Source organism: Leuresthes tenuis, unplaced genomic scaffold, assembly GCF_036924035.1.
Source record: "Leuresthes tenuis unplaced genomic scaffold, fLeuTen1.0.hap1 SCAF_2, whole genome shotgun sequence".
NCBI classification, from domain to species: domain Eukaryota; kingdom Metazoa; phylum Chordata; class Actinopteri; order Atheriniformes; family Atherinopsidae; genus Leuresthes; species Leuresthes tenuis.
Genome location: NW_027325356.1, coordinates 39,689,724 through 39,713,965, shown reverse-complemented (window position 1 = coordinate 39,713,965; position 24,242 = coordinate 39,689,724). Strand labels below are relative to the sequence as shown.

The window sequence follows — 24,242 nt, the reverse complement described above, 5'->3', positions numbered from 1 at the left end:
TTTTTGGTATTAAAAGATTACATAATCCCCCATAACATTATAACCACTGAGTAATACTGTTCATCTGGTTACAATAAAAAGTTGTGCTGGGAAAACCAGCATCCTTGCCCCGGTGTAATTGCTGAAGAAGGGCTCAAAGAAGATCACAAAGACTCTGAGGTATTCACTGGCCAACTAACTCCCCAGAGACTCATCTGATAGGATCTGATCCCTTATGTTGGAAGCTAGCCCGATTCAAAATGACCCCATGCCAAAACCCACTAGGCCCAAAGGGCCTGTTACTAATGTCCTAGCACCAGACACACTAGGCCACCCTCAGCTTTTTATTATGACTTGCACAACATTAAAGCAGGTAGTCATAATGTTATGCTGATTGATTTGTGCTCTTGCATACAGTTTCTTCTTATTTGGTGAACTCAAATGGTGGAAAGGGAATGTTATATTTTACAGTTATCATGCTTAAGAAGAATATTTTACACTACCAATGTCGAATACTTTCAGGAACTGAAGAGTTCTAAAGAGCCGTGAAGTGTGCATCAAATTTCTTGTGTTCAGATATAATCTTAAGTGAAGCCTTATACGAATGATAAGCCTCTAGTAATTGTCCCTTAGTACAAATGATAATTTTGTAAATATTTTTATGCTGTTTTGCTAGGTGAAAGAAGAGTCTTCTCAAGGTCGTTTATCTGACAGCATACAGGTTGATCCCAGTGGTCTGGTTACCCTCACTACTCCCAACAGACTGGCAACTGTTGGCATCCGTGCAATACCATTACCGCAGGGTAAGATCTAGATACACAACAAGCACATCTTAGAATGCTTTAAACAAAGTTCTACATAGTGTCTAAACTAAAGAAATTTGCTGAATGACTGAAATAATGACAAGCAAAAGCCTTGTCATCATAGAGAGGAAAAATACTCTATGAATCTAGCTTGTGAAAATAACTGTGCATAGGTTGTCTATGAATGAGTAGCTGTGTCCAAATGTTTTACAACCATGGAAGCCATCTATTCATGCTTAAGTAAAGACGGGCCTTAGGGGTAAGGCCTTAGAGGTTAGGCGTCTTCTGCTCATGCCCTCTTATTTAGAAAAAGTAAATTTAATAAAAAGGCATGAAATGAATGTGGCATTAAAGAATAAATTTCTCCTGAATATATAAATGTGACATTAAAAAATAAAAAAATAAGTACATATAAGTTGAAATCTACCTGAAATATGTAGCAGTGACATGAAATAAATTCATTTAGAAATTAGTCTAATTAGATCAATTTTGCATTGTGAAATACTAATACGCAAATTGTTAGTTGAACTTTTTTTTTTTCATTTCATATACAAATTAATCCATCCATTAATGCCATTATTTAAGATTCTATTTATTTACACACACACATATATATATATATATATTCTCATGAAAGGGTTCGTATGGAGACGTACGAAAAGTTATGTACTAATTTTCGTGCATTATCCTACGAATATCCAATGACAAGCGACCAGTGCGCATGCGCAATTCCTACAGTGAAAAATGGCTTCCATTAGTTTCAGTTATTGAACACGCCCCTTTCCGAGTGGCAGGAAGCATGTCAAAATTAGCATATTTTTATGTTTTCATAACATAGCTTTTCTTACAACATATACGTACATGTTCGCGTTATACTCTTTTCAGTTGAAGAATGCGCAGATATGTTTTTCAAACCCTAATTCCGCAACCCTAACCCGGAAGCACGATATAAAAACTACAATTTGTACTAAATTGCCCTACACAGTGGCGTGCCATATGTTTTGTAGTTCGATTGCGTTTCCTCTAATATGTGAAATTGTGGCCAAGAAACTTTCAGACTTATTATAGGTTTTATGGGCTGGGAAGCACATCTGTTGCTTATACATCTTGCTTATAGTTAAAGGGGAGAAATCACGTTTTGGGTTTTGACCCTACTTAGTGGCGCCCCCTACAGGTGTCCCACAGGTGATGGCAGTATAGGCCAAGAGCTTTCCAAAACTGTTTACAACTGGTCTGTAGCCCATTTTGTTGCTCCTCTGTAAGCCTTCAAAAGAGTCTCAGGTTCAAGGTTCAAAGGTCAGCTCTGAGCAGCAGGAGCTGCCCACAATTTTCATACTGACAAATGTTACTCCCTAATTCAAGACCTTTCCAATGATGTCTTCACTTTTGTCCTACACCAAAGTTTAATTTTCATTTCATTCAAGGCCCTTTGAGGTGTGCTTTCTCAGACCCTTATAAAGTCCAAGCTGGATTAAATAAATCATACATGTTTTAAGGGGTAGTTAGTGGCCACGTGTTCAAAATATTGACGTCTGCTTAATACACTGTCAGACTTTGAAATTTGGACCAGTTTAGATCCGGTTTTCCCCATAATTTACAGTGAGTTTCATATTTTATTTTCTAATGACCTAATATGGCCAATTATACCTACTAGATCCTAGATGGCCAAGACTTCAGTATATTGTAGTGCCAATACATATCTGCATATACAGTTTTAACTTTTGCATACATAGCTTTACAAATGTTGTTCATTAGCGATGATGTGAAGATGATGAAGGGATTTCCGTACAGTGTGTCTTAACATTTCGATCTTACTGTAAATTTAGCCAGCCTGGGTCTCATTTTATTCGCTCCATTTCATTCGCGCCACCCTGTCCAAACTGTGTTAGTTTAGCTCAAAACAGAACCGCTATGAGTGTGTGGTGTCTATAGCTGTTTATTTGTTAGAGCACCTATTTAATAATCATTTTTATTCTCATTTATCCCTGACCATTTTTATCTGTTTTGATTTATTTATCCATGTTTCCTTATTTATTGTTGAAATTAACAAATAAAACCTATCTTTGTTTTGTTTGTTTATATATTAGCTGTCCATGAATACATCCTCATTAAATGTAATTATTCCGGTTCTCTCCATTCGCCTCGGCGCTCTGATTCGATGCAGAAGATATCAGTGGGCACTGATCTTTCAGGGTGCGCTGTTGTTCATCCAAAACAAACTTATTTCTCCGTTGCCTGCATGTATTTCCGGAATAAAAGCAAATTAAAACAAACAAACAAAAAAATAGCCTATGGGGATTAATGTGACGTTTACGGAAGCTGCAGCGATAGTAGTGTCCTTAGTAACCACCATAGTAACGTTTGAAACAAAAATAAACTTTACAGGTTAATAGCTAACAAGCTAAAGCTTGCATACATTCCGTGAAGGAAGATTGTAAAAATAAAAAGTTAAATTTTCGCTTGTAACAATGTATTATAATGTCGAAACTATTTTAAAATGTTTATTTTCCTCTGTGAATAAAAGGCAGAAATGTATACATTTTTAGGAATTCATTTTTAATGAAGCACAGGAAGAAAATTATAGAATCAAAGAACAGTCATCAAGAAAAATAAGGAATCATACATGAAAATATACATTTCTAAAGCAAATACCTGAAATCTAAATATGGAAGTAAGTCTTCAGTGAAAAGAGAATGATTGCAGAGTTTAACGAACTGTTGTACTTGGCTTATTGGTAGGAACGTGGCTTCAAGAGAACTGTTAGTGGGAACAATGGAAAGGTTTATAAACCTACATCAAGAAAGTAATTTAACTCACAATGTGGCAAAAGACATTGCTTGCTAGCAAATAATTGAATTCAATTAAATTTTCAATTCAGTTCTATTTATATAGCACCAAATCACAACAAATGTCATCTCAAAGCACTTCAAAGATATCATCCAATTCAAGCCAATTAGAATCCAATTAATTTTAATATAATCCTAATAAAATCCAATAAATTCCAAATTTGTTGAACTCATACTCACAGAACCAATTGAAAGAAAGAAGCCTAGCTACTAGGAAATCAACAGGTTGCACAGAACTTCACTTCAATCCAATCTCCCATCCTGAGCGTACACAAGGCGACTGTGAAAAGAAAAAACGCCCTTTTAACAGGAAGAAACCTCAGGACCAGATTAAGGGAGGGTGGCCACCCGCCTCAATTAGCTGAGAGGGGAGGAAGTAGGGGACAACAAACACCATAACACCAGACCAGGGATACCTGCTATGAAAGAGATACACGAGGTAATGACATCAGTAATGTCATTTGTACATTGAGAGAGAAGAAGGCAGAGTGAGGAAAGGTGTGACATAAGAGGCCCCCCAGCAGTCTCGCCCTGTAACAGCTTAACTACATGACGTTTCAGGATCACCTGAGCCATCCCTAACTATAAGCCTAATCAAAAAGGGTGGTTTCTGCTTCCCAGACATTTACTAGCAGCTTGTTCCACAAGAGAGGGGCCTCGCTTCTTTACACTGGCTGCCTGTTACCTTCAGAATTGATTTCAAGATACTTATCCTCACATACAAAGCTCTAAGTGGACTAGGGCCCAGTTATATTGCCACCTCTCTTCCAAAGTACATAACAGCTAGAACACTGCGATCATCAGATGCAGGTCTATTAGAGGTCACTAGAAGGACTCATAAGAAGATGCAGCCTTTGTCACCCACACCCCAAAATTATGGAACTGACCACCCATTAATATTAGGGAAGCAGACACACTAGACACTTTCAAAACGCATCTTAAAACCTATCTCTTCAAAAAAGCATTTTATTAATCTTATTGTGTCTTATTATCCTCCTCTTACCTGTTTTACCTTCGTTTTATCCTCCTATTTATTTTATGCATTAGTATATTCTTGTTATGCACAAGTTTTCTTATCTTGAACTATGTACTTTCTAAAACTTTTATTCTTCTTACATGCATTGCTCCTGATGCTTGTTTTTATTGTTTTCATGTAAAGCGCTTTGAACTGCAACTCTTGTGTGAAATGTGCTATATATATAAAGTCTTACTTACTCACTCACTTACTACTTAAATTCAGACAAAACTGAAGTTGTTGTCTTTGTTTGGACCTGAGCACTTCAGGCAGAAACTGTCCGGGAAAGTAAAAAGCTGTACTCATTCTTTACAAATGCATTAGATGTATATAGCTTCTCTGTCTTTCCTCTGTTCCTCTGTTAAGAAAATCAGAAAAAAATCTGGAGATATCAACCATTTTTTCTCTCAGTTACTCTTCCAACAATTTTTCCAAAAATTAATATTCATCCTATAACTATATATCTATTGTTCAGTTGCAACCGGTAATCAAAAGTAAGAGAGGAAATGGTTTCAAGAAATTCAAGAAAGTCCTTCATATCCTGTTTATGCAACACCTTTTGTGACAAGGACTTCGAAGGTCTTCATTGATGGACTTCACCTTAAAACCTGTCTTGAAAATGAAAACACGTGACGTGTTGGTTGGTGGATCATTGAAAACTGAAACTAGATGCAGTGCAATCTAATGTAATGCGGTGTTAATGATTTTTCAAATATGCATTTGATCTTCTGATTCTGTCTTCTAATTCCACTGAATCAAATAACTGAAGGATTTGTATTGTTCTCCTTAGGCATGTAGAAAATTACTGATCATGTTTAGAAATTTGTTGTTGTTGTGATGCTAACGAATGGTGTTCCCTGTGGTACGTCATCGGATATGTGACGTCATCATACTTACCGGGGATGAGAGCGAGCCGTTAGCTTCACTGAGCACTGCGGATGAGTAAGGGGGAGGAAGCATACCCTGATGTGTGCTACCAGGTTGTTCCGACACATTCACAGAGTCCCGCATGGTCTGCTCATAGTATGGTGGAGGTGGAATCTCCGTTCTTTCAGCTTCGTACTACTCATACTACTAGTATTTCCTAGGCTGAATAGAGGAAACTGGTTAACCACTTGACAGCATTGAGTGGGAGTAGTCACCTAATCTTGAACTCGAACGAAACAAAAGAGATCATTGTAAATTTTCGAAGGGCCAGGAGTCAGCCAAATTGTATTTCTTTCCAGAGGAAATAATTAGATGTAGTGGACGATTGATAAAAAAAAAAAAAAAAAGCAAGCTTACCAGAACAACAGACTATACTGGAAATGCAACACCAAGGCTATCTACAAGAAGGAACTAAAGAAATTGTACCACTTTAGGAAATTGCTTCTCAGAATCTGCGCCTGTTGCAAATCTTCTGTAAGTTTATGTCGGAGAGTTAAGGCAAACAACATCACAGCCATTTACTAAACAAAACTGAACAAACTGATAAACATACTTGGCTCTGTGCTGGGGACATCTCTGGAGCCCTGGAACTGATTGTGCAAATTCACTTCAAATTAATCAATTCAATTCAAATCAATTCAATTCAGTAATGCCTTATTAATCCCCAATTGGAAATTACATTGATGCAATATGAATTATTATTTAAGATATGCTGATGTTCTAGATAATTAAATAGGATAAAAAATCAGTCAACAAAATTTCTGAAAGTTGAAGGGTTGCAGAGAGAGATGTGTGGTATCAACTATCAGAGATTGCCATGGTTTTCATATTTGTAGCTCAGCACCAAATTAGCTGAGTACACGCACAGTGTTACAGGGGTACTCACAGTCGACAGCATGAATGGGAACTCACAGCCAACAGTTCAGCATCTGGGGTGCAGAGATGCTCTTTCTCAGTGACATGTTCAGGATTACACCATCTGTTCTTAACAAGAAATGTAATCCCCTCCTTCACTGTTACCTCTATGCCAGATTCATATTCAGATTTTTTTTTTTGTCACAAGCATAGTTATTCAAGTACAAGATGCAAAATGTATCCTTATTCACACTTTAGACAGACCATGCCAAGATAAAAATGTAAAGTTAAAAAATTCAAGTTAAAGATTAAAGACTTAGCGTAAATATAAGCCACTTTTTGTTTATGTCTGCAGTCTCTGTCTGCACATATAGTCTTAAATGAGTAAAGAGGTGTTAGAGTTGTTCCTCCAATCAGGTCTCAGTGAAACAAGTATATTGCCTTTCTGATATTACCGCTGTCACGACTCCAAACTCATCCATTTTATCTGCCAATCATATCACAATTTCCATGATATTCAAGGGAAGAAATGGTATGAACGTCCTCCTCCTCTCCCTCTTATTTGTTCCTGCTCGGCCTCCTTGACATCTCATCTTCAACTCTTGTATCATCTTGTGATACATGAGTTGAAGATGAGATGTAATCATTCATACCCGTGTATCATCTTATTTCAGGAATTAGTTGGGCTTTGGAAAGCTCAATCAACTGCTCCAAATTGCAAACCGTTTTCCTGTAGTCATGCTTATGCATCATAACGGATGTAAAAAATTGCCACAGTTACCAGCAGAAATTATCCCAGCAGCACAGCATCCAAAACAATAAAGATTGTTTTCAGAGGCAAAATGCACGGCCGTGATGGAACAATGGAGTGTGTTCAGTTAGATGTCTTCAGCTCTGCTGCAACTAAAAGCAATACAGGAGGTCATTCCTGACATAGCAGTAACTATTTGAAGTGAGTGCTAATGATGAATAATGGAAAAAAAATACTGCAACAAATTCATTTCCATTTGGATTTGAAAAAGTATTTTAACTTTTGCTTCATTTAATTTAAATTAACTGTCAAACAGTTGAGATCTCTGTCTGATTGGTGGAAATTGAAAAAAGGTTCATGACATCCTGAAAAGCTGATCTGTCAACTACTATACAAGAAAGCTGTAACTTGATTGATGATGAATATTGTTTTTCATTATTAAACTGAAGACCTCCAAGGATTCAAGCTCTCATAAAGGCACAAGGAGATGCAAGTCTTGTAGATTTTTTTTGTTGTTGTTCATGATTCCATCAACTTACAATTATGTGATTTGATAATTATTTTTCCTTCCTTCATCTGCAAAAAAGGCGGTTCCAAAAGCAATAATATTCAGCTGTTAAATAAGATTAAAACTGAATGAACATCCAATTTTTGTCGGTCATTGTTGTATTTAACAAAATCATGACAGTAATATTGTTTTTCTGGACAGATGTGAACCGTATATTGGAGAGTAGCTCTGATGTAATTCGGACTCTGGAGCAAATTAACATCTCCCTAAGGGAGGGGAAGACTGTGGACATCAGCCTCAGAACCCTGGAGGCCATTGCTGGACTGAAGGCCCAACTAGAAAACCTGTTACAAGGGAGAAAGTGGAGGAATGCTGTGGAACGAATCTGGGCCTTTGGGCCTCGCAGGTGGGACATTAGAGGCGATAGAGTGACCTGAGCGTATATATATGTTATAGATGTTGTCTTGCAAAATTGAATCAAAAGTTTGTTTATCTATTTTCTTATGACGCCACATGTGTTTGGTTGGTTGTAATCATCCATCCTCATACCGGATTTGACTACATCCTATCTGATTTAATTTGTTTGTTTGTTTTTCCAGTAATGTAGGCCCTGCCATGGAAATTTTAGCTTCTATCAGCTCATTATGTTGGGTTTAAACTCGGTCCCATTACTCTATTCAGAAATCACATTTTTTTTAAAGGTAATATTTTCATAAAACCTATATGGACTAAACATACCCTTCACAACATCAAATAGCAAATGGAGGTTTATTGGTTTGATCAGCTTAAAGCATTTAAGGACTTGGTCATTTTCTCCAGACCCAAACTAATTTTCTTGATATTTAAAACACACTGTGTCAGTATCTCTGGGGCTCCCCTTACAGTTGCGGGATGTTGCTGTTGTTCAGCTGTTGCCACTGCAGCCGGTTCTTACATATCCTCCTGGATTCTTCTAATAGCATTGTCTTGGGTCCTTTAACAGGATCTACTATGATGTGTGTCTGTTATTCATCCATCCATTTTCTATACCGTCAATCCGTCGATCGGGTAGTGGGTGGGCTGGAGCCTATCCCAGCAGTCATCGGGCGAAAGGCGGGGTACACCCTGGACAGGTCGTCTGTTATTCAATTCAATTCAATTCAATTTTATTTATATAGCGCCAAATTACAACAATTGTCATCTCAAGGTACTTAAATAATATAGTCCAATTCAAGCCAATTGGAATTCAATTCATTGTAATCACAATCCTATTCATTCATATAGAGCCTATTCAAAAAATAATATCCGAGCTAAGGAAACTAACAGATTGGACCGAAACTTGTCTTCAGTCCAATCTCCCGTCCTGAGCCTGAGGGACTGTGGAAAGGAACGACTCCCTTTAACAGGAAGAAACCTCTGGCAGAACCAGACTCAGGAAGGGTGGCCATCCGCCTCGACCAGCTGGGGTTTGAGAAGACAGAAAAGAGGGAAAAGAGGGGGGAAAAACACCATAACACCATTCAAAGGATACCTGTTGGAACAGGGAAACACAAGTTAATAACCACAATAATGTCACATGTACATAAAATCAATTGAGAAATTAAACAAGGGGAAAAAGAGAGCAAAGTGAGGAAAGGTGTGACAGATGAGGTCCCCCAGCAGTCTAAGCCTATAGCAGCTTAACTATGGGATGTTTCAGGATTACCTGAGCCATCCCTAACTATAAGCTTTATCAAAAAGGAAAGTTTTAAGCCTAATCTTAAAAGTGGAAAGGGTGTCTGCTTCCCGGACATTTACTGGCAGCTTATTCCACAAGAGAGGGGCCTGATAACTGAAGGCTCTACCTCCCATTCTGCTTTTAGAAACTCTGGGAACAACAAGTAAACCTGCAGTTTGGGAGTGAAGTGCTCTGTTAGGAAAATATCTTACAATGAGATCTTTAAGATATGATGGAGCTCGGTCATTAAGAGCTTTATAATACGGGCGGCTGTAGCTCAGGAGGAAGAGCAGTCACCCACCAATCGGAAGGTCGGTGGTTCGACTCTGGCTTCCTTGGCAAGACACCCCAGTGTATCATTGGGGGTATGAATGATTAGAAAAGCACGTAGTTATGAATCTTAAGACGTGCTGTATGAATGTGTGTGATTGGGGTGAATGCGGCATGTAGTGAAGCTAGACTAGAAAAGCGCTATACAAGTACAAGTCCATTTACCATCTGAATTTAACAGGGAGCCAATGAAGAGAAGCTAAAACTGGAGAAACATGATCTCTCTTGTTAGTTCTCATCAGAACTCTGGCTGCAGCGTTTTGGATCAGCTGGAGGCTTTTCAGAGAATATGTGGGACAATAATTTTTAATTTTTAATTCTTTCTGGAGAAAACCTGGTCTGATGAGGAGAGACGGCATCCATCCCACTTTGGAAGGAGCGGCTCTCATTTCTAGAAATATGGACGAATTTATTAGTCATCCAAAAACATGACATCCCAGGGTTGAGACCAGGATGCAGAGTTGTAGTCTTACACACTTCTCTGCGGCTTCCCACCTGATGCTGCCCCCCCCTCAATCAAAAAACACAAAAGGAGCAAATCCTCTTGTGCAAAAAAAATTTAAAACAAAAACTTTAACTGAACAAAAACATCAAACTATTAAATGTGGTTTGCTGAATATTAGATCTCTCCCTTTGAAGTCTCTGTTAGTGAATGATTTGATTTGTGATCATCATATTGATATATTTTGTCTTACAGAAACCTGGCTGCAGCAGGAGGATCATGTTAGCATTAATGAATCAACTCCCTCTGACTATTTAAATGTTCATGTTCCTAGAACCACAGGCAGAGGAGGAGGAGTGGCAGCTATCTTCAGATCAGGGTTACTAATCAGTCCTAGACCCAAGATTAGTTTTAGCTCTTTTGAATCTCTGATTCTCAGTTTTTCCCACCCAAAGTGGAAATCACAAAAACCTCTTGTGTTTGTTGTTGTGTATCGTCCACCTGGCCCTTATTCTGAGTTTCTGTCTGAATTCTCAGAGTTTTTATCCCAGTTAGTGCTGAGTACAGATAAAGTCATTGTAGTGGGTGACTTTAATATTCATGTAGATGTTGAAAATGACAGCCTAAATATTAACTTTAATTCTATATTAGACTCTATTGGATTTTCTCAAAGTGTTCACAGACCTACTCACTGCCTTAATCATACCCTTGACCTTGTGCTGACTTATGGCATTGAGAGTGAACAGTTAACAGTGTTCCCTCATAACCCTGTCTTGTCTGACCATTTTTTAATAACTTTTGAATTTACATTACTTGACTACACGGTTTCTGAGAAGAATTCTACATATAGAAGGTGTCTGTCAGAGAATGCTGTAACCAGATTTAAAGAGTTGATTTCATCATCCTTTTCTTCACTGCCATGTGCTGATATGACACAGGATGGCTACCTAAATTTTACTCCAGTAGAACTTGACTCTCTTGTTGACAGCACTACAGCTTCAATGTGTACAACACTGGACAATGTTGCCCCTCTGAAAAGGAAGGTAATCAGTCAGAAGAGGTTGGCTCCTTGGTATAATTCACAGCTGCGTGCGTTAAAGCAGACTGCAAGAAAGCTGGAGAGACAGTGGCGTTCCTCTAATTTAGAAGAGTCTCAATTAGTCTGGAAAGATAGTTTAATAACGTATAAGAAAGCACTTCGTAAAGCTAGAACTGCGTATTATTCATTATTGATAGAAGAGAATAAGAATAATCCCAGGTTTCTTTTCAGCACTGTTGCCAGACTGACAAAGACTCCGAGCTCTGTTGAGCCATGTATTCCTTTAACTCTCAGCAGTGATGATTTCATGAGATTCTTCATCAATAAAATTGTTTCTATCAGAGAGAAGATTAATGGAATCCTTCCCATTATTATCACTGATGTATCATCAAGTAGAGCAGCTTTAGAAGTATCTTTCGAACCTGAATTGTATTTAGACAGCTTCTGTCCAGTTGATCTTTCTGAGCTAACAACAGCAATAGTCTCTTCTAAACCATCAACTTGTATGTTAGACCCAATCCCAACCAGACTGTTCAAGGAGGTTTTCCCCTTAATTGACACTTCCATATTGGATTTGATCAATCGGTCTTTGTTGACAGGATATGTACCTCAGACTTTTAAGGTTGCTGTAATTAAACCTTTACTTAAAAAACCTACTCTTGATTCAGAAGTGTTGGCTAATTATCGACCTATATCCAATCTCCCTTTTTTGTCCAAAGTTCTTGAAAAAATAGTTGCAGTTCAACTTTGTGATCATTTACATAGAAATAATCTGTTTGAAGAGTTTCAGTCAGGATTCAGAGTGCATCATAGCACAGAAACGGCACTGGTGAAAGTTACCAATGATCTCCTGTTAGCTTCTGATAGCGGACTTGTTTCTGTGCTTGTCCTGTTGGATCTCAGTGCTGCATTTGATACGATCGATCACAGCATTCTGTTACAGAGACTTGAACATGTTATTGGGATTAAAGGAACTGCATTAGGCTGGTTTAAGTCATATTTATCTGATAGATTCCAGTTTGTTCTTGTAAATGAGGAATCTTCCTCACACGTTGGAGTAAGTCATGGAGTTCCTCAGGGTTCTGTGCTTGGACCGATTCTTTTTACTTTATACATGCTTCCATTAGGTAACATTATCAGACAGCATGGCATAAATTTCCATTGTTATGCTGATGATACTCAGCTGTACTTATCTATGAAACCAGATGAAACCTACAGGTTGGTCAGGCTACAAGCCTGTCTTAAAGACATAAAGACCTGGATGACTCAGAACTGTCTGCTTTTAAATTCAGACAAAACTGAAGTTGTTCTCTTTGGACCTGAGCGCTTCAGGGAGAAATTGTCTAGTTATATAGTTACTCTAGATGGTATTTCCTTGGCTTCTAGTTCTACAGTGAGGAACCTTGGAGTTATTTTTGACCAGAATTTATCATTTGACGCACATATAAAACTGGTTTCTAGGACTGCCTTCTTTCACCTTCGTAATATTGCCAAAATCAGGAACATCCTGTCTCAAGGTGATGCAGAGAAACTAGTTCATGCATTTGTTACTTCAAGATTGGACTACTGTAATTCCTTATTATTGGGCTGTCCCACATATTCTCTGAAAAGCCTCCAGCTGATCCAAAATGCTGCAGCCAGAGTTCTGATGAGAACTAACAGGAGAGATCATGTTTCTCCAGTTTTAGCTTCTCTTCATTGGCTCCCTGTTAAATTCAGAATAGAATTTAAGATTCTTCTCCTCACATATAAAGCTCTTACTGACCGAACTCCATCATATCTTAAAGATCTCATTGTACAATATTTTCCTAACAGAGCACTTCGCTCCCAAACTGCAGGTTTACTTGTTGTTCCCAGAGTTTCTAAAAGTAGAATGGGAGGTAGAGCCTTCAGTTATCAGGCCCCTCTCTTGTGGAATAAGCTGCCAGTAAATGTCCGGGAAGCAGACACCCTTTCCACTTTTAAGATTAGGCTTAAAACTTTTCTTTTCGATAAAGCTTATAGTTAGGGATGGCTCAGGTAATCCTGAAACATCCCATAGTTAAGCTGCTATAGGCTTAGACTGCTGGGGGACCTCATCTGTCACACCTTTCCTCACTTTGCTCTCTTTTTCCCCCTGTTTAATTTCAAAATTGATTTTATGTACATGTGACATTATTGTGGTTATTAACCTATGTTTCCCTGTTCCAACAGATATCCTTTGAATGGCGTTATGGTGTTTTTCCCCCCTCTTTTCCCTCTTTTCTGTCTTCTCAAACCCCAGCTGGTCGAGGCGGATGGCCACCCTTCCTGAGTCTGGTTCTGCCAGAGGTTTCTTCCTGTTAAAAGGGAGTCGTTCCTTTCCACAGTTGCCACAGGCACGCTCAGGACGGGAGATTGGACTGAAGACACATTTCGGTGCAATCTGTTGGTTTCCTTAGCTAGGATATTAATTTTTTTAATTAGCTCTATATGAATTAATTGGATTATGATTACAATGAATTGAATTCCAATTGGCTTGAATTGGACTATATTACTTAAGTGCCTTGAGATGACAATTGTTGTAATCTGGCGCTATATAAATAAAATTGAATTGAATTGAATTGAATAATAATTAATAATAATAATAATCCAATAATAATTAATTACAGTAGTCCAATCTTGAAGTAACAAATGCATGAACTAGTTTCTCTGCATCACCCTGAGACAGGATGTTCCTGATTTTAACAATATTACGAAGGTGAAAGAAGTAAAACCAGTTTTATATGTGCTTAAAATGATAAATTCTGGTCAAAAATAATTCCAAGGTTCCTCACTGTAGGACTAGAAGCCAAGGAAATACCATCTAGAGTAACTATATAACTAGAATATGATGATAATATGTTGTTTTCAAGTTGTTGGTGTGTGTTACCATGAAGCAAAAAGCAAGTCTCATGAGATGTTCTCGATTTGGAAACCATAGTTGTGAATTGTAATTTTTTCAGCCTACAGGTTTTCCAAAGCAGTTTCGGGGCTCAAGCATGATTAAAATCTGTATGCCATCAGAACAGTTCAGAAGAACATAGTCTTAAGGTTTATATATTTCTCTAGTCCTACCTTAAGCACTGAATAATTGGATATAAGAAATCAGGTGTAATAAACCTTGGTGTTAAAAGCTTAGTGACCAACATATTATCATTGTAACCAATCACAAATTTTATTGTGAATCTGTAGCAGTGACGCTACCACTTTCATTCAATTAACTTCAGCCAGATATCCTTCAGAATGAGGCTACTTTATTTTGGTTTATGAGAACACAAATGTATGATTTCTATTACCTTGAAAAGGTATAGAAAAATCTATAGTTTTAATGTTTCTTGTTTTCAGGAATGGTCCCAACATTCTGCTGAACAGCCTAAAGGCCTACAAGCGTCCCTCAGTGTGGCAGTGTCTGAGCCAGGATGACAAAACTTATCAGGATGGAAGTCAGCCTGCTGCTCCTCGAGAATTTGACAACAGCATTGTCAGTGGTTTCCAGCTGGCAACTTTGTCAGGGCCAATGTGTGAGGAGCCCCTGATGGGAGTCTGCTTCTCTGTGGAAAGGTGGGACATTCAGTCTTCAGCTGCATCAGAACGGGATTCCATGAAAGAGGATTCTATATCCCATGAGACTTTGGCAGACAGAAGACTGGAGGAAAGCAGTGAGGATATGGCAGCAGGCCCAAGCCAGGCCATAAGCAGAACAGAGGCTGCTTTGGCAGATTGCTATGGGCCGGTCTCTGGCCAGCTGATTGCTGCCATGAAGGAGGCCTGCCGTCATGCCTTCCAAGCTCAGCCCCAAAGACTAATGGCAGCCATGTATACTTGTGAGATAATGGCTACAGCTGAAGTGCTGGGTAAGGGAGAACACCTGTCACAAATCTTAGAATTTTTCTGCCAAGCACACACACGCACACACACACACACATATATATGTGTAAGTCATAAAATGACTTACATTTTATGGAAAATAGCATGTCCAAAATTATTCATACCCATTGTAGTCTATGTAATCAGTCTATGGAACAAGTCAAGGTTCTATGTCATTCCAAATGCACATTTTGGCTGCTCACAACTCAGGAGAAGGTGACAAGGTCGTATCTAAATTTCTCCAAGTTCCAGTAGCCAAAATTCAAAGAAAAATTAAAAAATACAAGACACCATGGAAAATCTCAGAGGATGTGTTAGGAAGTCATAAATGACACCTGTACTGGCAAGGCTGATGGTGTGAGAGGTGAAAATGAATATGAGGATCACCACCAAGGCCAGCCTGAAGAATCTGGGCCATGGTGTTGGCAACAGCTCAAGGCAGACAGTCCAATGGACACTGCAAACAGCTGGATTCCACAGATGCAGACCAAGGAGGATGCCACTTTTCCAAATAAGGTACACGAAAGCTTGCTTGGCCTTTGCAAAATCTTATCTGGACAAAGCAGAAAACTTCCAGTCTTCTATTTTGTGTTCAGATGAAATTTGGCATAAAAAGGAGAAGCATTCAACCCCAAGAGTACCACCCCTATAGTCAAGCATGGTGGTCGGAACATAATGCTTTGGGGGTGTTTTTCAGCTAATGGGCCAGGCAACCTAATTTAAGTAAATGGCACCATCAAAAAACCACATCGGGCAGTCTGCAGAGAAACTTGACCTTGGGTAGCACTGGACATTTCAGCATGACAATGACCCAAAACACACAGCAAATGTGGTGAAGAAATGGTTAGCCGACAAAAATATTAACATTTAGGAGTGGCCCAGCCATAATCCCAACTTGAATCTGATGGAGAATCTATGGAGGCAGCTAAAGATTGAGTGATGGCAAGGAGGTCTTCCAACCTCAAAGACTTGCAGCTCCTTGCAAAAGATGAATGGTAAAAAATATGAGAGGAGAAATTGAACAGTTATTTTTGCGTTAATTAATGAATTATCATTATCGCCAACAATTATTTGTCTCCAATAAACGCTGTTTTTATTATTTTTATTGTAAATGTTTATTTTAGTATGTTGCTTACTGCTCACAGGAAACAGTCAGAAAAGAAAAGAATGTCAGATGAAACGGGCTAAAGAAACATGGAGAAGGTTACAGAACTTTTACATGGCCATTTTCATTTCAAAGTTTTTCCAGACGGCGCAGACGACATAGCCAAAGTTATTTGTAAGCACTGCAACATTGAATTGTCTTATCAATATGTTGAATTGTATTTCAGTTCCTTCAGTGTATAGTTCCAATACAAGTGCGTTATATGCTACTTTTGAATTTATTATTGGATTTTGCGTATAACAATACGATTAATTTAATATTTGCCCAACCCTAAATTTTGGACATTCCATTTTTTTTCAAATGAACAGAACCAAGTCAAAATTTGCCAGAGGTATGAATAATATTGAGCTTAACTGTATGTATATGTGTATATAACAAAATATTTTTATATATATATATATAGGGTGAAAAAAAAAAGGGAGGGGTAATTTTGACACACAACAGTGTGAAAACATTAAATCTGTTGATTCTTGTGTAGATAAACCTTACACTTAGGCTAGATAATGTAGGCGGTAGACCTATTTTGAACGTAAATTTAACCACTGCATTTGCAGAAATATTTTCTCAAAATATTGTTTTTAAATTTCTCAAATGAAAATAACATTTTAATTCTTTCCCAATTCAACAGAAAACATGAAATACCACAATGTATTTTTTTTTTTTTTTTTTTTTAATGGTTGATCGGGTAGACTATAGGTCTGGACATAGCTTTGCTGTGGTCCTGTAAAATATAACAATATGCTGCTCTGGATTCTTTTAATTTTTTCTCCATTTGATTTAAGCTTTTGTTTTGGCGCGGATGACGCAGACAAGAAGACGAAAGAAAATCCGGTTGGTTTTCAAAATAGAACTGCTTTCTGCGAGTGCAACGGGTCTGACTCGCTCCCGGTTGATCAATATCACAGCACAATCAAAATGAACAGGGACCCTTTGTATTTTGGTTGTTAATAATTACGATGTAATGGTGAAAATATTTTAGGTGGGGGGGATAAATTTTGTCCCCGCCGAGGATAAAAATAATTCAGCAGAGGGTAGGACATGTAAACCACCACCCCCACCGACAAATCACACCCTGTAAATATATATATATATATATATATAAAATCCTGGAAATGTCTCTGTGAAATGTTTAGATGTAAATGTCAAAGATGCATACTGCTTCTCTGTCTGTCCTCCATTTGGAAAATCAGATTACAATCTGGTTATTCTCACCTCTCATCTCTGTATAGGCTTTTTAAAAGTCGGTGAACATGCAAAAGAAAACCCTCAGGGAGGAAGACAGGGAGTTATGGAGGACTTTTCAAAAACAGTTAATAAAGCAGAGTGTGCAGAAGAAAAACAATAAAGCATGCTCCAGCAGAAGAATGGGCCTCATTCGCCAATATCTTCTTAAGAATTTTCTTAAATCCTCTTTTAAATTCTGAATAAAATTCTCAAGAAAACTTGAGATTGTTCTTAGACCGCAAAATTGTTTGTATCTTTGCTCTTAGATTGCTGAATGCCAATCTGAAACTGGTATGGGAGGAATTCAGTGAGACCATAGAGAAGGACATTCGATTGGCCTCAAGAATGTTCTGCCAAAACATTCGGTGACTCAGAAAGAGAAAGCAGTGTTTGTTCCAGGTTGTTCTTGGGCCTGGGTGGAGAACTGCTGTCCCGAACTGAGGACATGTCAGACAGTGGAAGGAAACACAACCATCATCTTAGCAGAAGTTGCCAGGGTAGTTAAAAAAAGCTTCCTGGAGGTAAGGCACCAGAGGTGGATGAGATTTGCCCAAAGATGCTAAAAGCTCTGGACATCGTGGGGCTTTCTTTGTTGACACACCTCTTCAATGTTGCATGTAGTTCTCGAACAACACCTGTGGAGTGGCAGACTGAGGTGGTGTGTGGTTCTGTGGAGGATGCTGCAGAAATATGGGGACACCAGAGTTACTTTTGTGAACTATTCGGTTTCTGTGTAACCAAAGCAAGAGCTGTGTCCGTATTCTTGGCAGAAGATTGAACTTGTTTGTTAGACTCCACCAGGGCTGCTCCTTGTCATTGATTTGTGATTTTCATGGATAGGATCTCAAGGCATAATATGGGAGAGGAAGGCGTCTGGTTTGGGAACCTCAGCGCCACATCTTTGCTTTTTGAGGATGATGTGGTTCTGTAGGCTTCTTCAAGCCATGATCTTCAGTGAACACTAGAGCGGTCCGGAAGTGGTCCCGGACTGAAGTGGCCGGAGTGAAAGTCAGCTCTTACAAAACCATGGCCATGGTTCTTAACTAGAAAAAAGTGGAGTGCTCCCTCCAGATCAGGCAGAGGAGTTTATATATCTTGGGATCTTGTTCTGGATTAATGGCAGGTTGAAACGAAAGATGGACAGACCGACTGGGGCTATATCAGCAACAATGAGGGCGCTGCACCAGTCCCTTGTGGTGAGGAGGGAGCTGAGCCAGAAGGCAAACTTTCAGTGTATATATATCACAGCAACATTGAGGCATCCTGCAAAAGTAGTCTCGTGTTTGGAAAACTTATATAATAAGCAAACTCAAAAATAGTTATGTTTGTGTCAAACTCAAAAGGTATCCATTAAATAATTTAGAAAGTACCTCTGTGGCCATTTTTCAAGCCTTAGCTTATCCTCACTTGGGAAATATTTTTTTTTGAAAGAAGCATTCTTGGAATCTCATCTAGGAATGTGTTTACTGGGTGTCCTGACTTCTGTGTACGCTGTTTCTCTTCCATCAGGTCGGGTTTATGGTGTATTGGGTAGACGAGAAGGACGAGTCCTCCATGAAGAGATGAAGGAAGGGACGGATATGTTTATCATCAAGGCTGTTTTGCCTGTTGCTGAGAGCTTTGGATTTGCCGATGAGATCCGCAAAAGGACGAGCGGATTGGCCAGTCCACAGCTAGTCTTCAGCCACTGGGAGGTGATTGATATTACTTAGTTATTATATTATACAAGGAAATTTTCCCATCCTGCTTTTACATGTGATCACTTTGGGTCTTCCTGCATGGTTTTTGTGTTAACGGGTTATGTCCATTTTAGTATTGCGTAATTTGTGTAAAAAAATACTTTGGTAATTATATGTGCCTTTTGCTGTTCATCAAATTAAAAATCAAACAGTTTTAAACCGCTAGAGTTTTAAACAGACACTCATTATTCACTGTTCACCATGGCCGATTTGACTAGTGAGCAGAATATCAAATGCTCAGAAAGTGAAGTGAATACATCATGACAAAAGAGACAAACTGTTACACTTACATGCTAGAAAAGCATGTTATCTTCAAGGCCTGCTATGTCAGCCAGTCTCATGGAAAATCTTAATATAGTTAAGTATCAGGAAAATATTTATACATAGACGCAGTATATAGTCTCCCACTTTTTGGATGGCTGTGTAGCACCATCCTCCATCCCATCCAACCTCCAAATGTGAACTTTTTTTTTTTGCTGTGAGACTGTGTTGGCTATATTGTGAGGTAAGCGTTCTAGTTTTACTATGTTCATTTATTTTAGTACTTTCCTAATACTTAAACTTTCTCTTTCACACTGACAAAGCATCACAAGATGGTTACATTCAACAATAAGATAACTATACTCACTCACTTGCTCTAACTTGCCATCATTAAGAACAAGATCCTGAGATACTTTAACTCAGTCACTTGAGGCACAGACTCATCCCTGAACCAGAGAGAGCACTCCACCTTTTTCCAGTTGAGAACAATGACCTATGATTTTGAGGGGCCAGCAGAACTACCTCATCTGTAAAAAGCTGAGGAGGCATCCCTTAGCTTACCAAAACTGACACTCATCTCTTCCCAACTACACCCTGAGATCCTGTCCATGAAATCCACAAACAGAATCAGCGACAAGGAGCCATGGCCGATTCCAGCGTGTAACGTGTAAAGCCAATTTTGTGCCGAGAATGTGGACATTGCTCTTGCTTTGGTAATACAAGGACCGCTAGCCCACAAAAGCGACTCTGACCTCATACTCCCCCCACAGAATCTATTGGGGGAAACTGTCGTAACCCTTCATTTTCATTAAACTTCAGTTCAGTTTTATTTATATAGCACCAAATCACAACAAATGTCATCTCAGGGCATCTTCAAAGTTACAATCCAATTCAAACCAATTAGAGCCCAATTCACTGGAACACAATCATTATCTGATCAAATCCAATTTATTTAGTTGTAAAGAGTTGCAGTAGTCCAACCTTGACATAAAAAATACATGCATTTTTTCTACATCACTTTTAGACAGGATGTTCCTAGTTTTGGCAATAATACTAAGGTGAATGAATGTAGTCCGAGCAACCTGTTTTATATCTGAGTCAAAGGATAGATTCTGGTAAAGAAATAACTCCAAGGTTCCTTACTCTAGAAGCCAACAAAATGTCATCTAGAGTTTATAAGTCTGTAGCTAAGTACTGTATATATCTAGACAGCCTCACCCTGAAGCGCTTGGATCCAAAGGCAACGACTTTAGTTTTGTCTGAATTTAGGAGTAGAAAATCCATAGACCTAGTCATCTAGGTCTAGGTCTAGGCACCACCTTCAAAAGAAGGAAAAAAGACAGAATCTTGGTAAAAATTCTGGTATGTTAAGATGAATGGTAATCAATCTCAAAGTGCTACTTTCAGTTGTTGCTTGAATTGACTGAAATTACATAAAGAAGCATTCAATAACAACTTGTTAAATATATATGAACTATGTATTGAAACCAAACCAAAACATGAATCTTAAAGGACAAACGGGAGAAATGTGTTGGCTATGTAAGGCTGTACAGGGAAACCTTTGTGATTTGAAAAGGGGCAAGAGAATGGAGAAATGTAATGGACTTGCTCAAATTGTCTTAATTTTAGTTACTTTTTACGGTTAAAGGCTAACAACTTTTGTCTGCTGTCTCTGGACCTTTCTCGATAGTCAGCTAGTTTTGGATGAATTTCCGTGAACTTTCAAGTTGCCCAGGAAGGTCTCTCTTCTCCACCGGGGTCTTCTCGTTGCCAAGGAGACGGAAAGGTTTATATTGAGACTTCATCGTCAAAAATGACAACTGTAGATGTTTACCCGAGTGTTGGAGTTGGTTTGCTTGCTTGGTCAAATAACCAACTCTGGTCAGGTGAACTCCACTTCACAAAAATATTAACAAACATTTGACAAGCTTATGCTGGCTGTCTTTGTAGGGAAAACTATTACTGTGTGATAACTTATGCAGCAGCGGAGGTTAAAACATGCCACGAAGAACACATGGAGATGAGTTAACGATGTAAAACCAAAAAAATGTTTATCTTTCTTTTACTTCATTCTTATTTCTCTCTTTTCTCTCAATCCTCTCTTCATCTGTCTCTGTCTCGCGGGTTTCCTGAGTTTGTTTTGCGGAGATGGGCCATGACGCAGGCTTATGCTCCAAATTTCAGCCAATTATATGCCTGAAACCGTTATGGCATTTGCCTGGGTGTGTAAAGTAGAAGTTTTAATTCAGGTGTTAAGAGTTTGATAAAACAAAGAAAACTCAATTTCTCCATTCTTTTGTTTTAACACACATTTGTTCAGAGGATTCTGAAAACACCACAGTTTTCAGAGCTTGTGTGGTGGTTAGTACCGTCACCTCACAGCAAGAGGGTTCCAGGTTCAATTCACAGCTGGGGCCTTTCTGTGTGGAGTTTGCATGTTCTCCCCGTGTATGCATGGGTTCTCTCCGGGTACTCCAGCTTCCTCCCACCATCCAAAAACATGCATGTGAGGTTAATTGGTGTCTCTAAAATTGCCCTTAGGAGTGAGTGTGAGAGTGTGTGTGGTTGTTTGTCTCTGTGTGGCCCTGTGATGGACTGGCGACCTGTACAGGGTGTACCCCGCCTCTCACCCGATGACCACTGGGACAGGCTCCAGCCCCCCGTGACCCGACCGACAGATTAAGCGGCTATAGAAAATGGATGGATGCTTTTTAGTTCTGCTTTTGATTCAATTCAGTGACACATCATTCTTGATTAACTTTTTCAGTTAAATGTAAATCCCTTGTTATCTAGGTAGTATCACTCCTTTCTGTCAAAAGACTACAGGAGGTGAAATTTACTTTTTCCTTTCAGACAGAGCAATAAGCAAGACTGGCATGCCTCAGGAGTGTGTCTGATCATCCTTTTCTGTATACTAATGACTGTGTCAGCTCTGAACCAAATCAGCATGTAGTCAAATTCTCTAATAGTATTGTCATTCTTTGTCTGCTCTCAAAAAATTCCAATCAAAGCGTCCACCAAGCTGCTGGTGTGTTGCACATGAACTTTATATTAATATGAATAAAACTGTTGAAATGCCATTAGATCCCAGATCAGCTGAAGAGAGGCAGTCGTGAACTGAGGATGATTGGATGAGGTTGATAATCAGTGATTAATTCTGTGTCGTGCAAGGAGATGATGCCATAACTTTTATTTGATACACGACAAACATACACAACATACAATAAAACAAGCAAATTTCCACAGTCAGCGATGGTTTGCATGCCAGGTAAAGGACCAGGGGACATAGCCGTCATTGCTTTTACAGTAAATACACAGGCGTATTATGACATTTTTCTCATTCCATCAAGCATGATGCATATTTCTACAGAGCAGTGAGTGTTAAAAGTTTTCTTCAGGAAAGATATAAACTCAATGACATGGTCAGCCCACAGTATGGAACTTAATCCAATTAAGAATTTAAGGTGGAAATTGAAAGAAAAAAAGGGGGGGTGGGTACTCCACGGTAAGGCTCCATTCTACAAAGGTGATCTGTCAACTGTTTTGTAAAGATAATAGAATAATGGTTTTATAAAAGTTTTTATAAAAGCTTGTATAAAGAGGGACTCTTCAGCTGTTATATTGAATTATTTTGTGTCATGAATGTTATTTCTTTCCACAACATAAAACAGCTGAAGAAACATCCTGCAAAATTGATTTGTGTACTCGGGGTTGTATAGTAAATGGCAGTAGAAAACAGTAACATGCAGGGAATAGCGAAGTTCTTGACTTCATTGGGTTTCAAATCCCAATATTCTCTACTTCTCTACATCCAAATAATATTTTGTATCTTTTTGTAACTGATGTCTTTTTGTAACAAGAATATATATACACAGTTTTTCTAATAATTGTTCATCTGTGTTCCAGGTGATCAGCAGTGATCCATACTGGGTTCCCACCACAGAGGAAGAATACTTGCACTTCGGTGAGAAAGCAGACTCTGTCAATCAAGCGCTCAAATATATGAATGCTGTCCGCAGACGGAAAGGTCTTTACGTTGAGGAGAAGATAGTGGAGTATGCAGAGAAGCAGAGGACTCTCAGCAAGAACAAGTAGACAACATTGAGCAAGAACAATAGGAGATAGTCTCAATCCATCAAACAAATGTTGTGTGTTATGAACTGTGCTCTTACATCTTTCATGAATCTTTAAACCTTTCAAACATTGATTCACTTTTTCCTACTCATGTTACAGTAGATGAGTATCAGCTTCTTTGTAAAACAGTACTCACATCAGAAAAAAATGGCTATTCTACAAAGTGATGATAAGCAAGGCTTGCAGCATGAATAAAATATGCAAGTTTGGCTTCCGCTTCCCTTTTTTCTGTAGAAAAGTCATGTGTGTGTTTGTGTGGATAAATGGAGGTCCATTAAATGCATAAAAATTTGGTCAAAATGTGGAATATACAAGACATGTTCTGTTGTTCCCCCTTGCTCACCCAGTCTGGCACATAAGACTGATTTAGATATATCCAGATCTAAAAACAGACTGAGCTTTTCAAAGAAGACTCTGGTTAAGTGTATTTGAATGATGGATAAAAATAAAAGGTTGTAATATGGCGGTGCCTGAGGGGTCCTAGGAGCTATGTAGTCAAGGGCAGCTTGCAGGGTCTTACAATGCAAATTAGTTCCGGGTGAGGGACCAGATGAAGTGCATTTCAAAAACCCTTAAAATGTCAAATTCATTACCTCGCCCAAGTTAGGGAGACTTGGGCAAGGCCTAGGGAAGAGGCTTGTTGGCTTTTCCCTAGGGAGAC

General features: G+C 38.7%; 1 protein-coding gene across 1 annotated transcript in view; it reads left to right on the top strand.

The window, feature by feature from the left end:
* efl1 (elongation factor like GTPase 1) overlaps positions 1 to 23,805 on the top strand; it is a 107,548-nt gene extending 83,743 nt beyond the window's left edge. The window contains exons 19-23 of the mRNA XM_072381056.1: positions 656 to 782; positions 7,886 to 8,090; positions 14,537 to 15,045; positions 18,957 to 19,141; positions 23,354 to 23,805. Of these exons, the coding sequence (XP_072237157.1) occupies positions 656 to 782; positions 7,886 to 8,090; positions 14,537 to 15,045; positions 18,957 to 19,141; positions 23,354 to 23,542 (1,215 nt within the window). The 3' untranslated portion in view covers positions 23,543 to 23,805. The remainder of the gene's footprint in view (positions 1 to 655; positions 783 to 7,885; positions 8,091 to 14,536; positions 15,046 to 18,956; positions 19,142 to 23,353) is intronic.
* The last annotated feature ends 437 nt before the right edge of the window (positions 23,806 to 24,242 follow it).